A 16,748-nucleotide genomic window follows, 5' to 3' on the forward strand; every position below is an offset into this window, starting at 1 on the left:
CTTGAAGGTTGCTAGCTCATGAAGAGTATAAATAGGAAAAGAATCAATGGAAAATAAGATAAACTAAGCCCTTCCTTACTGTACACTTTGCTAGTTGTTTACTTGCTTTGTTTCAACCCTTCTTTCCTTGCAGGTCTCCTGGTACTCCTCATTTCTAACATCACCTTTGAATCTGGGATTGCAATCTATCACAACACAAACTGAAGCAGTCTTTACAGTTTCCTGAAAGAGAAATCTAACATATAGGGTAGGACTGCTAAGCATAGGCAACTCATGCATTTTGCATACCCTACAGTATCCTGCCAAAGGCTCAGCTGCCATTCCAGATGGCTGTGGGTCTATTGCATGTTTTGTGTCATATTTAACCAGTCCCATGTTTAAGTAACAAACTCTCACCTCAATATGTCTTTTACCACCAGTGGGAAAATAGTAAAAGAGAACCAAGGCCTTTAGGCAGTACCTATTCATTGCACTGCACTTTGACCAGAGTTTATGTCTAATAATAATAATAATAATAATAATAATAATAATAATAATAATATGCAAACCTTCCCCAAATCACTCTCCTGAAACCATTCTATTAGGAAATAGTCTTGGCTGTGTAAGGCTAACTAAGATATGCTCTTTCTGATGACCCATGCACAGGGACTACAGAGTGTACCTTTAGTCACAGGTAACAGTCACAACAGCCCAAGAATGCTTTGGAACAAAACTATGGCACAAATGAGAGCTCCTGGAACATTGTAGCCCACTACAACACCTGGACTCATTAATTACTCTGTTGGGTAAATACCAACACAGAGGAAGCCACTAAAACCAATGACAAGTCAAGGTGAAGTCAGACCTGGAATACCTATTTGACTTCACTTACATTAAACAGAAAATTGATTATTAAGAACTTCTTCAGGAAAATAATGAAACCTACCTCATTTTGAGAAGCCTCTCTCTTTGCCAGTAGTACTCAGTGCTGAATGTGGCATCACTCAGAGTGCAGCATCACAGCAGACAGAAAATGACATCTATGGAAAATGTTTCTTTCCAGTCCTGTAAAATAAAACCAAATCACAGTTATTTCAGAAACTAAGACTCTGTGAAAACACTGCACTGTATAGTGCCAAGATTATTTTAATTCAAGTCACCCTTGTTAAGTTCAGTGTTTCACAAGGAAGAAAAAAGAATTAGGAAAACAACAACAAAAACAAATGGAGAAACAAAAAAAACCTCCCCCCCTCCTCAAGCTGGCAAACTCAACTCGTCTTCTAGAGTTCAAGCCATGTTTTTAATGGATTTTATTTACAAACATAATAAATTTCCTTTCTTTGAAAAACTGATTTTCACCATTTAGAAGTATAGAGTTTATAATAGTTTAGAAGTAAAGCCAAGTAAAAATTTGCAAGCTTTCATGTATTTGCCAAGTATCCAGTATACAACAGAATGTTGACTGACATGATAACAGTTTCAAAATATCCCTCAGAACCATTCATGGTGGAATATTAATCACCACTTTTTCAACTAGACCATGGCACTGAGTGCCACATCCAGTTGCGTCTTCAACACCTCAAGGGATGGTGACTCTACCACCTGATTGTAGAAGTGGGAAGATAAGCACTGTAGAATTAGACAAAAGTGAAATAAAGAGATCTATGTTGATCACACTGATGGTCATATAACTGGAATTTCACTATTTTTTCTGATAATGCATTAACCAAAGTGGAAACTGCTCCTAAATCCACACAGACTTGTACACAATATATATGAACACACAGAGAAAGGGAAACTGGATAGGGAGAAGCTGATTATTTTAGTGCAAGCTGAGACCACAAGAAAGACAAAGTCAATTAAAAAAATATAAAAAATATATAAACATTATCTTCATGCATTCTCTTTTCAAAAGGTTTTGAACCAAATTCAAGATAGTTTGTAAACATGCATAACTTCAGTTGAGTGACAATCAAGTTTACGAGAGACTATTTAATACTCCACTGTATTAACTACAAATTACTTCATATCTCTCTTTACCCTCTTTGTCTGGAGCAGCAGAACCCCTCTAGCACCCTATTTTAATTAAAGGTATGCAGACCACAGTTAAGTTATATCATTTTAAGACAAGGAGAAAATGTCTTGCAACAAAGTGCCTTTTTGAGTTTTGAAGTTTGAAGTTCTTTCCATGATTGAAGACAGAAAAATATTTTTCAATAATCTGTTCTAAGAAGTTTGTGAACCAGGTGCCTACTGACAGAATAGAAATAAAATATTTTTCTTTATAATTGATGTACCTGAGATTAAATAACTACTTCTACATGATAAATCTTTTTCAGTTGAAAGTAATACATATTTTAGATATGCACAAATACAAAGCAAATGATCCTAATATAATATAAATCCCTTTATTGAATCTCAAATGGTAAATCATAGAATGACCTGGGTTGGAAAGGAACCTTAATGACCATCTCATTCCAACCCCCTGTCTTAGGCAGGGACACCTTACACTAGACCAGGTTGCTCAAACCCCAATCCAAACTGGCCTTAAACACTTCCAGGGATGAGGCATCCACAACTTCTACAGGCAACATGTTCCAGTGCCTCACCACTCTTAACAGTAAAATTTTTTCCTAATATCTAATCTAAACCTACTCTCCATCAGTTTTAAGCCATTCCCCCTTGTCCTGTCACTCCAGACTCTTGTAAATAACTGTCTCCATCTTTCCTGTGGGCTCCCTTCAGGTACAGAAAGGCCACAATTAGGTCACCCCAGAGCCTTCTCTGTTCCAGGCAGAACAATCCCAGTTCTCCCAGCCTTTGCTCACAGCAGAGCTGCTCCATCCCTCTGATGCCCTCGGTGCCTGCTCTGGGCTGGCTCCAGCAGGTCCCTGTCCTTGCTGTGCTGGAGCCCAGAGCTGGATGCAGCCCTGCAGGTGGGGTCTGAGCAGAGCGGGGCAGAGGGGCAGAATCCCCTCCCTGCCCTGCTGCCCACGGGGCTCTGGATGCAGCCCAGCACTCGGGGGGTTCTGGGCTCCCAGAGCACACAGCTGGGGCATATCCAGCCTCTCACCCACCAGCACCCCCAAATCCTTCTCCAGGGCTGCTCTAGATCTGCTCATCCCCAGCTTGGGTTGGTACCATTGGTTGCTCCAACCCAGGTGCAGCACCTTGGACTTGCTCTGGTAAACCTCATGAGATTCCTATGGGTCACTTTTTGAGCTTGTCCCTCTGGATGGCATCCCATCCTTCAGATGTGTCACCACACCAGTTTTGTGTCATCTGCAAAACCTGCTGAGGGTGCACTCAATCCCTCTGTCTTTATCATAAATTAACATATTAAATAACACTGGTCTCAACATATTTGTCATGTCTGGGTATCTGCTTACATGGATACAAGACTAAACCAGATACCCATGGTTCAAACCATCAGACAGGGACACACTGAAGATGAGATCCAAACATGAAAACAAGTCTGACATTCTTCTAATTGGCTTTCTTTACTAGCATACACAGATATCTCCACACACAAACCCATGCACAAGTAAGATTATTCGGTTTCAACTACTTTTTGCATAATATTTCTAGCATTTGAAATACATATTTTAATGCCATCAGGCACTGATGCTTTTGCTATGTGGCTTAAGGACTAAGTGGAAGTTTTAGTCCCTCAAGTGGTAGCCAATCAATATAAAACTCGTAGCACAGTAGGACATGCTCCTTCATTACCACTTTTTATTACCTGATGTCCCTATTTACATTCACAGTGAAATCTGGTGCTGATAAGAAGCACAGAATCACCTGAAACACGTATTTCTGCCCAAAAATAAATCAGATCTTATTATCTCTTAATTAAGGTAAGTGTAATAGCAACAAACTGCCATGACATATCCACGGCCTGCTGCCTTCCACACTAAAATAAAAGTTAAGTAAAATCTTCAAGCTTTGCCTAAGAATTGAACCATTTACTAAAAGAAAGATGCAGCAAGGCTCTGCTCCCAACCACAGTCCAAGTTAAACCATCTTGTGAGCCTGTCCTGTGTTGTTCTCTTGGAGAGGTGAACCCTCAACACCTTGTTCTCTGGGCTCCATCTTCTCACCTGTACCTGAGGGACAGAGGCTGTGCTTTTTCCAAAGAAAAGAAAATTGCAGAAAATCAAGATCACAAGTGTGCCTAAAAAATTGCGTATAAAATGGGGAAAAACGGATATTCTGAAAAATACATTTGGTGCAGTGCTGAACAGCCACCATGGGCTGGACAGGCATTGTAGGGCTCTTGCTCTTTTCCAAGAGCCAGTGTGAAAGAGCCTAGGAAGTGGCACCAGCAGAGCCTGTGTTTCTCAGGAACAAGACTTCACTGACAGAGGAGAGGGCAATGCTTGCATTCCATCATCTACTTTGCTTTCAACATCAATTTTTCCTTATCTAGATTTACAAAAGGCAGATACTATGATAGGATGGCGGTACAAACAAAGGGGACAAAGAGTATTCTGTTTGGTTTTCAGGCACAGTCAGACTTTTTACCAGCAAACATTTAGGAATGTAGAAAAAAATCTATAATATCTATAAAGTTTTAAAAATTCTACAATCCAAATGCCAAGTTTAGCAGACTCCAATTGTGAAAATAGGATTTTGTTAGAATTAACAGTTGCTCGCCTTTTGTTTTTGCAAACTGAAACTTCAGCTCTTACTTTCTGCTCTTTATTTTTAAAACAAATGTGAATTTCTTTCACTGACCAAGACATAGATGGCTAAAGAGCTAGTCTTGATCTCCAAAGAATGTGGAGTTAATTTGAAAAGATGCAGATAACTTTGATAATTTTTAGAATGAAGGTCACAAACAAAATTCTGAATTTTTCAATTTTTTTTAATTAAAAAAATATCCTAGGGTGCCAGTTTGCCCTGAGAAACATCACTTCTCTCACATCATTAAGTCAGAAACAGAAGCGCTGGAATTCTTTCCTAAAGGTGTTTGAAAAATGGAAAAAATAATAAAGTCTAGATTAATATAATTAGTCTATAATATATCTAATAATATAAAACTAACGTACATATTAGTTATATATTATATATATAACTAATATATAACATAATATCTAGACTATATACTTGATTTTATACCTACCACAGTCAAAGGAAACAAAAAAAAAAATTGACTTTTAGGACTGAATGGTGCCTGATGGGACTTTTTTTTTCCCCCCTCACAATGGACTTAGAACTGCCTAATCTGGGTAGGATATTAATTATCTAAATAAATTTATTGTCTCTTTAGGCTTTGTATTTACTATGTTATACTTATTTTTTTTGTTATCATTACTATGATTTAAAATTTAGAACAACAGCAAAAAAAGATTTTTTCTTTTGCTGAACAGAAATTAAGTGAGAGATCCACAAAAGAAAAAAAAAAACAGCCTGGAAAACTCATTCTGTAAACCTGGGGTCTAGCTCAATTTTGAAAACATCCTCAGCAATTGCCATTCAGTTTTGTGACAGCAGATTATTGCAGAAAACAAAGTTTGAAATTAACTTGAAATGAATTTTTCACCAGTCACAGTTCTGGCACAGAGCATTTGTCACCCTAACAAATGTGTACTAGAATTAATCTTCATATTGTACAAGGCTTCCCCCGTAGCTTCACACCAGAGCAAATCACAGAGAATTATCAGATTTATTATCTCTTTATTGATATTCCTGAGGCATTTGGATGGATTGATTCGGATGTGCTACTCCTTGGACGTATTAGATAGATTACTTAACAAATTTCCGAGCAGCTGCCTGTGACCCGGTCAATATCTCCCAGGAAGTTCCTGCTCACAAACACCCATCACTGGCCAGGAGCACTCTGTCCTCTGATCTACAGCTGTCCTCTTGTGATACACAAACCACAGTGCAAACAGGGGAAGTTAAAGCACCCCAATCTTGCCTTTTGAATTAGGACTATATTTGGGGCTTAATAATAAGCCTCTTTGCATAAATGCTTTGAAAGGTCTCTATTATTCTACTGTTATCTAATCATCAAAAGGAAATGCTTCACAAGAGACAAATCATTCTTACATCACTACTTTTTGCTTTTAAAAATGCCAGCTTCTGACAAGTTGGACGGTCTTCTGCAGCATGTTTATTCTGAGCTGTGGAGCAGAGCAGATGGAAGGACACTTAGGAATTTTTTAAGTGTTTCTACATGATAGAATCTGGTGATGGAATTTCTGGCTTACCACAGCCGATTCACAGCCTGGCACAATCGTACCCTATCCATGTTGAATACATCCCATCTCTTGATGGGAGAAAACTGCCCTCCTTGCAGATCTCATCCTACTGCCTGGTAATGATAGGCTGTTCCTATTTTACCATTGCTCGGGAATCTTTATACCCTACAGAAACAAAGGCTGTTTTCTGACTAGAACTGTGCATTTCTAAATCTGGAGTTTGACCCTTCACTCACCTCCCACTCATTCTGTAGGAGAGACCCAGCGCAAACATCCTGAAATCTCAGGATGGCACAGCAGGCTGGGTCACCTCACCTGCCCGTGAAGATTCCCAGGAGGCCAAGCAAGCTGGAGCATCCCACGGCCAGGGATGGGAGAGCTTGTCTCAGCCCAGGCAAAAGGGAAGGACTCCTCCTTCTCCTTTCTGTCCTTCAGCAATACTCTGTCAGAAGGAAAGGCTGGATGGGACAGAGGGAGGAAGGAAGAGAGGGAGATTGGAAGGAAGGGAGGAAGAAGACAGTATGAAAGTCCTTGGCATGTTTATCAGATCACTGTGTCCAGTTGGGCAATAGGGAATACTGAGGACATGACTTAATCCTACCTCCCATACGTTTCACTCAAACTGTAGGAGGGCACTTTTTTCAGGAGATGATGTAGAGGGGCCAGATCTCAGCAGTTTCCTTGCACCTTACCATTTTTACAAGTCATGCTAATTGTGGGAGGAGAAGCGCAATGCTGTTGGCTCATTCCTCCAAACCTTTTTTTTCTTCTTTTAAACACTGAAATAAACTCTTTGACCAGTTGCTCAGACAGTATGATGGCTAAGCCGTTTCTTTTCTGTGCATGAAGAGATCAATAGGCACAAGCCCCTTTTCAAGGAAATGTTCCACCTGCCAGGCTACAGGGTGATTCTGGTACATCTTGGTACTGAGGACCCAATGCCCATGCTATCAACATTTCAACTCTGGTTTGCCTCCGTGGTTTGAATGCCTGCCTGGGGCAAATCTCCCACATTTGTTTCATCTGAAATGAAACCTGTTCATGTGCTTCAAAACATGAAGCACAATATTATTTTTTTTCCACAAGCATGTTTTGCATGGACCCATATGAACTGCTTCTGAAGTGAAGGAAGACTATGGATAACCTACAAGGCAAAAGAGTCAAGGAGTTGAGAAGTGTGGCTGCATTATTAGTCATATGATAGTAAAAGTGAAGGCAACAGAAATACTCAGAAAATTTTATTCACTGAGAATGTTTTTCCCAGAAAATTTAGACTTATTAACTCAATATAGTAAGATAAAATAAAAATAGTGAATGACTATTAAGTTAATCTGAATATTTTCCAGTGTTATTCAAGATAACAGTCCAAAGATAAATATAGATATCTAGAGAGACACAAAGATGGCAAGTACTTTTTCTGTTGGCAATATGAATAGAAAAAAAGATATTTTTCTGCAAAGAGTCTTCACATCACAAATCTTTACCAGTAAAAGAAGTTCCCTTATCTAAATTGTGCAACTAACAAAAAAGAAAATGAGATCCTTAACACATGGTCTTCTTCACACTATTAGATGGACTCTAAAGACAAGTAAGAAGAAAAGTTAAACTGAATTTACTCCTTATGCGATATTCAAAAGTCCCTCTACAAAGTTTTCTAAGAATTCAAAGTTTACCTGAAAATGTTTCATTTCTTGTTATCCATATCCATGTATTTCTGAAGAACTAGAAATTTAGAATCCACAATTCACTGCTTTCAGTGGTAAAAGAACAACAGATACATTACTAAGGAAGCCTGAGGTAATAAAATGTTCAAATTACTTTTAAGTTCAATGAGAGTGAGACTTCTAACTCCTTAAGGCTGTTGAAAATTGTATTTTCCAATATCCCTCAACCAAAGAAATTAAAATTTTGATAAACCTTCTGTGAACTAGTAACTATTGATTATTTAATGGTTGATTAAACTTTCTTACTAACTGCCTCCAGAATTTCACAGTAAGAACATTAGCCCTCATATTTCTATTTTTCATAAATGTCAGTTCTGCTTGAAATTGTGTGTTATTCAACATGAAAGATATCTTGAAAATAATCCTACATAGGAGTAGGATGTGACACAAAAGCAATCCACTCAACACTACCAACAATGAACTAGAAAAAAAAAAAAAGTTAAATTAGTAAAAAATATCAGCATTTCTTAAGAACATATTTTATAAATTAGAACTTCTTCATTTTCAGAATAGAAAACAAAATTGGTGATTCAGATCTATATCCCTGCCCAGGCCATGCACAGTAGGTATCATGAACAGGATGGGATTCCAGTCCACCAGCTATTCCATGATGGCTTCTCCTATTCCCATCTGGTACACCCTTTATCCATGTGCTACACCAAAAGGCATGAAAACCTTGCAAATGCAAGATTTTGCAAATGCAAAAGCAAGATTAAACAGCACAAAGCAATTTTGTAAAAATAAATTCTTGGCTTACATCCAGCTCCAGTGAGTAGCTAAAGTCTAACACTTGAAAAAAAAAAAAGCCCTCCCTGCACTGACCCACAGAACAAGTCCAGTGCCAGCTCCTCTCCTGCCCAAGGCTGGGATAGTTCATCCTTGCCTTTTCCTTCATTACTGAGACAGAAAGAGGCATTTTTATCAATACTTCTGAGAAGCTTTTAGCCTGATGTAAACCATTTTACAATTCATAGGACATGAAGTTCCTAGTTGGGAAAGTTTTGTGGTCATCTGGGATTATGCAGGAAGAGGTTTGGTGTGCACAAACCTCACTGGGAAGTTACACGAAGTTCTTCAATAAATAATTTTGAGAAGTGGAAACACCTAGAATGTATGAAGCTTGGAGATTTCTCTGTATAAACATCAGAATTAGAAAAAGAGAAATGTGTTCGGTCTAATAATGAAAAAATCTCAAATAGCAAATAAATTATAGTATTCAATGTAGCAATAAAGAACAGCACTTCTGGTTTGCATGCCAGGTCAATTTCATTCCTTTTTAAAATATGGAGAAGTGAGGGCACTTGAAAACTGCAACTTTGCACCACTAAAAGGGTAGGTATTAACTAAAGGCAAGATTCCTAATGTATGTGTATCCTGCCTACAAATACCTTAATTGCCTTTGCTTTTCCTGCAGGGCACACTGGTTTTGTCCTTCTTGCATGAGACCTGAAACCCTCATCGAAAGAGATACAAGCAGAACAATGGAAAAGGTCTAAAGAGGCCACATACAATATATCCAAACATGAAATGCTCCAAGTTTATAGAGCAAAGTAAACACTTTACAATATTCGTAATCAACATAGGGAGTCTTTTATTGCTTTGCAGAAATCTACGCCAAGAAAAAATTGCAGCTCTTTTATTTTTTAATGACGCAGCATGCTGTTAATTTGAGTGTAATGCCAGAAAGCTCCATAGTGTTATTCAGGAAAGAGTTGTCTAGAAACCCCTCAATGTCATAGATAAAATTGAATCTGAATGGCTAAACCAATTTGAAAACAAATCAATTCAAAACTAATTTTATCCACAACATGCAGTTTTTTAACAAACATCTTTCACTACAACAGAGCTAGTAGTGACATCCTTAAGCCAAATACATTTATTCTGTTCCTGATGTTGCATACAAAACAGAAACACCTCTACTACACAGGCTAGAGAGAAAACAAATGCCTGAATCCGTCCTCTTTTGTTGTCCCATTCTTATCATTAAAAACAAAGTCCTCCTCACAGCTAGGCAAACACCTTGGAATTTCTCCTGCCCTGGCTTCCTGCCTATTCACCAAAACCTTCTCCTCACTCTCCTGGAATTTTAAGGTCATTGCAAAGCTCCACAAAGACAGTCCCTTCTGGCCTGAATAGATTGCCACTGGTTTGAAATCCTACCCAAGAGGTGAGCATTTTCCTTCCTTTTGTACCCAGGTGCTGCAGGTGTGGGATTGGTTCTTCTCTTCAAGGAATTAGTGAAAGGCAAAAAACCTCCCAGAGCCCATCATACACATACATTGATTAAACTGCTGCCACTTTCCACTCACACACCAAGAAAACAAATGTGACTCTATAAAGCAAAGTACAGGATGAAGATCTCTTCTGTATCTGTTTGGCTTTAACAAGTATCAAAATAAGAACTTGTAATAGTAAGAGATGGAAGGGACAAAGTGCTGAAAAATAGGGGGAAAGGGTATCTTCCATAAAACTATGTGAATTAGCCACCTCAGTTCCATCTCTGAATTTTCACAGGAAACAATATTGGAAGATGCTTGAAAACATCAAGCAAATAAATTGTACTGGGTGACAAAGCAAGGATTTTTTAATTTAATTTTTTAATTTTTTTTTAATTTTACTTAATCTTTATTAATGCCTAAAAAGATAGTACATGGTGTCTTTCAAAAAAGCCCAGACAGCAAATTACTTCCCACTCTGTTATCCTTCCCATAGTTATGGTCTGGCCCTGAACAATAATGTGAAGCAATATGAAGTTTCCTGTTACATTTTTTATTGCTTCTGCACTCAGCCTGAACATTCACCTTAACCTTCTAAGTACTGCATCACTCACACCCTCATTTTTTGCATTGGAATAAGGAGAACAAAAACATTTAAAAATAATGACTGAATAACTTAGAAAACCTGAAACAACACAATCTTTAGTAATCTCTACTCACCCTTTTATAATTACACTTCTATTAGTTCTTATTAAAACAAATCCCTATTCAATTACAGACCTTTCAAAGCAAGAAGAAAAAAAGGCATCTGAACAAATGCAAAAACCACTTCTGTCCAAGTTTAAGTTTCAAAAAAAAGAACAGAACCAGGCTGTTCTTGCCTTGATTCTGAAGCATCCAGAAGTTGCTTCAAAACGTGCTTTCTGTTTTCTCATTAGCCTTTAAAGCATTTTAAAATAACTTTGGAAAATAATAATAATAATAACAACAACAACAACAAAAACCACAACACCACAAGATAATAAGCTTAGTTCCTTTTCAGGAATTGAGGAGGATTTGTTCTACTGTGTAGTGCATTCCTTCAGAGGTTTCACTTCTTTGTCCTGTAAGGATTTTCCGTCCTTGCAGTGTAGGAAAACACATTACCCTGTGCCAGAATTTACAAAATTGTATCACTATTGCAAATTCTTGAAGAATTGTTCAACAGCCAGAAAATGTTAGAAAAAGAACAGATTTCCTGTTGCGCAACAAATAATTTAAATTAATTTCTATTAATATTATACAGAACACTTTTGTATCCAACCCTACTAAACCCTTGTTAAAAAGTCCTCTGGGACTGAAGTCATTCAGGATATTAATGATTTTTAATTTTACAATTACAAAGACATTTAATTTGACCTGAAAGTTCAAAATTAAATTTCCAAACTGGATTGAATAATATAGGGTTTCCCACTGAACAGAAATACAGTTCTTCCAATAAATAAAAATGGAACTGTAAAAGATACGTATATTTAAATATTGATAAGAGGGGGGAAAACCACAACAAACAAGCAACTAAATTTATTCTGTGTATTAATTTGATTTTATATTTTAACAATAAGTAGAATAAAACAGGTTGTCTTTTAATATGTTTCTATAATTTTTCACAGAGGGAAGACACTGACAATAGCCTTAACTTTTTATTTCAGTTAATTCTGCCAACTGAACCCCTGCTTGTACAGAACTTCTTTTAAACAAATGCTTTATTCAGATGTTCTTGAAAATTCAAAAAGAAGTCTTGAGGAAATTTATACACACTATTATTGTTATTAGAACACTTCTTTGTATGTAATACATCCCACTGGAAAACAGTATAATATAAAACTAATTGAAATAGTTTCATAAACCATTTCACATCTATCTCTCAAATTTTATGAGAGCACTGCGGATCTAAAACACACTTCAGATTCATTCACCTCTGTCAACACATAATGAAAATTTAAGGACTGTAAACAGTGATAAATTTAAATTTAAAGGCCTCCATTAATCTTGATAAAGAATATCAGTGCATAACTTAGTTTATGTATAACTAAATATATTCAAATTGCAATTGGTTTATAACCTAGGCAGCAGACAGTCTTTAAGAGTAGCATTCAACAAATTCCTAGAACTGTACCTACACCAATGCTGAAGCATCTGAGCCTTAACTTTACTTCCATGACTCAGTGGGACTACTCCAGGAGTGAAGTTACTCCCTGTGTTAGCATCTGTTAAATGAGATCCATAATTACAGCTGGCAGTTGGAAAACAGAAGCAAAAAATGAATTAGCATTTCAAATATTTCAGTATATACGCTATTCCCATGTCACCAATTACAGTCCCATCTGTACAAAACTGTACCTAAAATACTTGTATTTTAATATCCTTCCCTTTCATGTCTAAATACTTCACTTGCATTAGAAAATAAATTTGAATTTGTTTTTTTTACTACCAACCACCCTACAGAATGGTCAGCAATGCTATCACCAGCAACAATGCATTACCATTGTACAAATGAACTTCCTAATGTTGGAGTGAATTTATTTCCACAGCAGTGTGGTTTTTCTTATTTCTGAGTTGTTGACCATGTTAACCATTACAGGTTATTTTATGCATAGATAAAAAAAATAATTTTGGGTATGGTGTCACATAGAAGTAAGCAAGAAGGTAAGTTATCTTAAACCAGATTTTTCTGTGAACTCGGGCATTATCTTTTTCTACCCTCCTCCTTTCTACTTTCTTGCTTTTGCAGAAAAAAAAATTCACTACAGTATTTGTAAAACTCAAAACAATAAAATCCTCAAATAGTGCATGCACTGTTAGAAAAGAAAGTTGGAGCAGTCTTAGGGGTTTTTTTGTTTTGGTTTGGTTTTTTTGTTGTTTTTTTTGTTTGGTTGGTTTTGGGGGTTTTTTAAGTAGAAAACTTATCTTGAGGGCAAAAGCAGTCCAGAACTACATGGCATTTAATATTTTACAGAATATACGTCTACAGAATATACTCTGTGTTTCTGAAGAATAAATCTCTCTCTACTAAAGTACTTGTGTCTTGCCAAAGAGCCTGAGAAAATGATAGAAGTTCAATCCAAGGCAGCCTAGCTAATCATTTTATTCAATGAAAATAGAAAAAAATCATAATGTTATGTATTCTACTTATTTTTTAGCTTCCAGATACACACTCTAGTATTATCAGAAATACAAAACTCCTTAGTATAAGAGAGAAATTTTATAAATTATAATAGAATATGCCGTATCTCTGGTAAAGAGAAAGCTCTGAACTGAGAAAGAAAAAAAATTACCTGTCTTAAGAAAGTCTTGAGACTGAGTAATTTACTGGTTCTCTATACAACTTTAAGAAAATAGTATTAAACTCTCTAGACTCAGTAGTAACACGAAAAATAGAATGTAAGCTCTGTAATCAGAATTGAAATAGACATATGAAAATAAAGAATCATAGAGCATGTTTATCTAAGAATTATTCTGTCAAATTAAAAGTAAAATAATTTCATTTCATTAAAATTTATACCTTTAAGGTTTGTTCAAAGGTAAATAATTTACAAACACACCCAGAAATTGTTCTTCAAAAACTTGCAGTTCTGTGAAGTTTCAGAGAAGTTTGAGAAAAATATTATGGTCATCAATAAAGAAACAAAAACAATAATTCAATCTGTTTCCCAACACAAAGCTTTATTTTACATTATTAATTTAAAAGGTAATGATGTATATGAAATAGAAAGGTTTAAATTCCACAGGTGCTTGCTCCCAGGAGCCCCACTTTGAATATATTTTCCCAGACAAATAGACTATCTACAAATACAGTCATGTGAAGAACCAGGCATCCCCTGTGCCTCAAATATTCATGAAATATATTAAAGCAGCAGACAAGCCCAGTCTGAGTATAGCACCTCTGTTATGACACAGTACTTTTACTTTACAGCATTGTCCAAAAAGCCATGTCCTTGTAAAGCTCTTTTCTAAATTGCTGCGGAAAATGTTTTAAAGTATTCCTCAAATCCTGTGAACTATTAAAAAAAAAAAAAAAAACCCACAAAAAAACCCACAACAAATACTGGTTGCAGGCACTACTATGAATTATGCTGTCCAGTACCAGAAATCTGTGCCATAACATCAACTTACAATGCTTATTATGAGACTGAACATTTGCCATGTGAATAAATTTAATCACAAGTAGTCTCTTCACAAGTTGCAAAATGTGGGGATTTATATTATAAAACATTGAATTTTTATGATAGATTTTATAGTTAACTGATAAGCTGTTGAGGATGAATACTCATAAAAGTGTTTGCACATTTCAAATATCACCTAAAACTCATATTGTATTAGGGATATATTTGTATGAAACCACTGGATAATTAGCATTCAAGACATCTGAAATATTGTGTTTCTGTGTATGAAATAGTTAAGGAAAACAGGCAAAAGTCCTGGAAGGGGTTACATGGATTCTAATGTTTCCTCCCTTTCATTCATGACTGAAAATGTAGTTGTTAGACGTGTAGCTCATCAAACAGAACATTGAGAAAAAAAAAAGAAAAAAAGAACAAAAAAAAGATCATACAAAAATAAACCAAGACAGGGAAAGCAATAAAATGTAATAGCTTATTCACTCGATGTCATGTAGGATTCTAAAGAAGGAATACTTTTAACAACGTGATATTCCTTTAACGAGGCAATCGCTGCATCAGAAGTGACACAAAGTGAAGGCGGCAAGATGACCATTTATCTCCACACAGGATAAACAAAAAATCCAACAAAACCAAGCCCCCAAACCATTATCATGTGGAACAGAAAAGACCTTCTTGAAACGCAAAGTCAACAGAGGGACAAGCAGGTGTTTGCATTCTCTGCAGTTTAACTCATGGGCTTCATTATGTGCTTCACAGAAAGAAAAACAGTTTCATTTGTAGATCTTGCAGGGAAACAAAGAATTTAAACAAGGAGTCCCGATAAACATCTTACGCTGTTAAACATCTTCACCGGGAGAGAGAGAAAAATCTCCCCCGCTGCAAGCAACCGTGGACATCTTTTGTTCCCTGATAAATATTTGCTTTTGTCTTTTGTGATAAGGTCTGCTGCCTTCGCCTCGCGCACAAAAAGGGCCGGCTTGTTTCTGCACAGAAAACATTTAATTAAGATCATTTCCGATTTTCAAGCCGCCCGTGCGCTGAGGGAAAAAAAAAAAAAAAAAAAAAAAAAAGGACGAGAGAAAGGGGAGAAAACTCCGACCGTGGCTGGATGGGCGGAGGGACCGGGGAGCTCTGCCCGGGACCCGCCGGGGAACGCGGGCAGGAAAGGCCGGGAAAGGCCGAGTGGAGCAGAGCCTGCCCGCTGCGCTCCGCTCCGTCCCACCGCGCCCGGAGCGCCGGCGGCAGCACCGCCCTGCCCCGAGCGCAGGGGCTGCGCATCCCTCCTGCATCCCTCCTGCATCCCTCCTGCATCCCACCTGCATCCCTCCTGTATCCCTCCTGCATCCCTCCTGTATCCCTCCTGCATCCCTCCTGCATCCCTCCTGCATCCCTCCTGCATCCCTCCTGCATCCCACCTGCATCCCTCCTGCATCCCTCCTGCATCCCACCTGCATCCCTCCTGTATCCCTCCTGCATCCCTCCTGTATCCCTCCTGCATCCCTCCTGCATCCCACCTGCATCCCTCCTGCATCCCTCCTGCATCCCACCTGCATCCCTCCTGCATCCCTCCTGCATCCCACCAAACACAGACAGGGCCAGCAGCCAGCAGATGCTTCGGTCTGCTGAAGGAGCAGGAAAAATATTGCTTTGGTTGGTGGGGATTTTTCGAGGGTGATTCTGGGTTTTTTTTATTTTTTTTCTCCATGGGATTAGACGGGGCTGCTCTTCCCACTCCCACTAGACTTTTGTTTTTAAATCCTTTAAAGAGTAACGCACAATTTGGGGTTTGCCTGTTTGTCACAACTCAAGGCTCACTAAAACCTTCTTACCAAAATGAAAAGAGGAGCTTTAATAATTATTTCAAATATTATTTAAAAAAAAATACAAACAAAAAAACAAACCAAACCAAACCAACCAACCAACCAAACAAACAAACAAACAAAAAAAAAAAACAACACCAAACCAAACAAACAAAAAACGAACAAAAAAACCCCCCAAACAAACAAAAAAACCCCACAATCCCATTCTCTACAGACTCGGCAGTGTTAGTTCTCAAGGACTTCACCTGTTTTAAGTACTAGAGTTGGAACACACAAATAGTTTTCCCAGCGCTGTAGTAGTTTGAAACACTGAAAAGAAAATCTAGGAGACATAATCATTATAAACTGTTTATGCACACATAATTGGTACATGACTACCAAAGATCTTAGTCCTTATGTGTATGTTTATTTACTGGAATTAATCCTCTTTATCATGTTGTCTGCCTGCAGGACCCAATCCTGGAATATTCTTGTGTGCCAAGTGTTAGGAACAATATTATTAGATGAGGTTTCACTGCAAATCTAAGGCACTCAGCAGTTACCTCCCTGCATACTTCAGGACGACACTCCCACTCATAACCAGAGACTTATTACTTGAGTCTATATGAAATTTTGTTAAGAAATATTGACAAAAAAACCTGGT

At 37.5% G+C, this 16,748-nt stretch overlaps 1 protein-coding gene across 21 annotated transcripts in view; it reads right to left on the bottom strand.

Moving 5' to 3' along the window:
- LOC148224620 (uncharacterized) overlaps positions 1-16,748 on the bottom strand; it is a 319,037-nt gene that overhangs the window by 176,254 nt on the left and 126,035 nt on the right. For all 21 annotated transcript variants that reach the window (XR_015800147.1, XR_015800092.1, XR_015800164.1 and 18 more), the window contains one exon: positions 926-1,044. Coding sequence is in view for 5 of the 21 variants with exons in the window: in XM_088157780.1 (XP_088013906.1) it covers positions 926-930 (5 nt within the window). In the remaining 16 variants the exon portion in view is untranslated. The remainder of the gene's footprint in view (positions 1-925; positions 1,045-16,748) is intronic.

Source organism: Sturnus vulgaris, chromosome 2 (genome assembly GCF_052056855.1).
Source record: "Sturnus vulgaris isolate bStuVul1 chromosome 2, bStuVul1.hap1, whole genome shotgun sequence".
Taxonomy (NCBI): Eukaryota; Metazoa; Chordata; class Aves; order Passeriformes; family Sturnidae; genus Sturnus; species Sturnus vulgaris.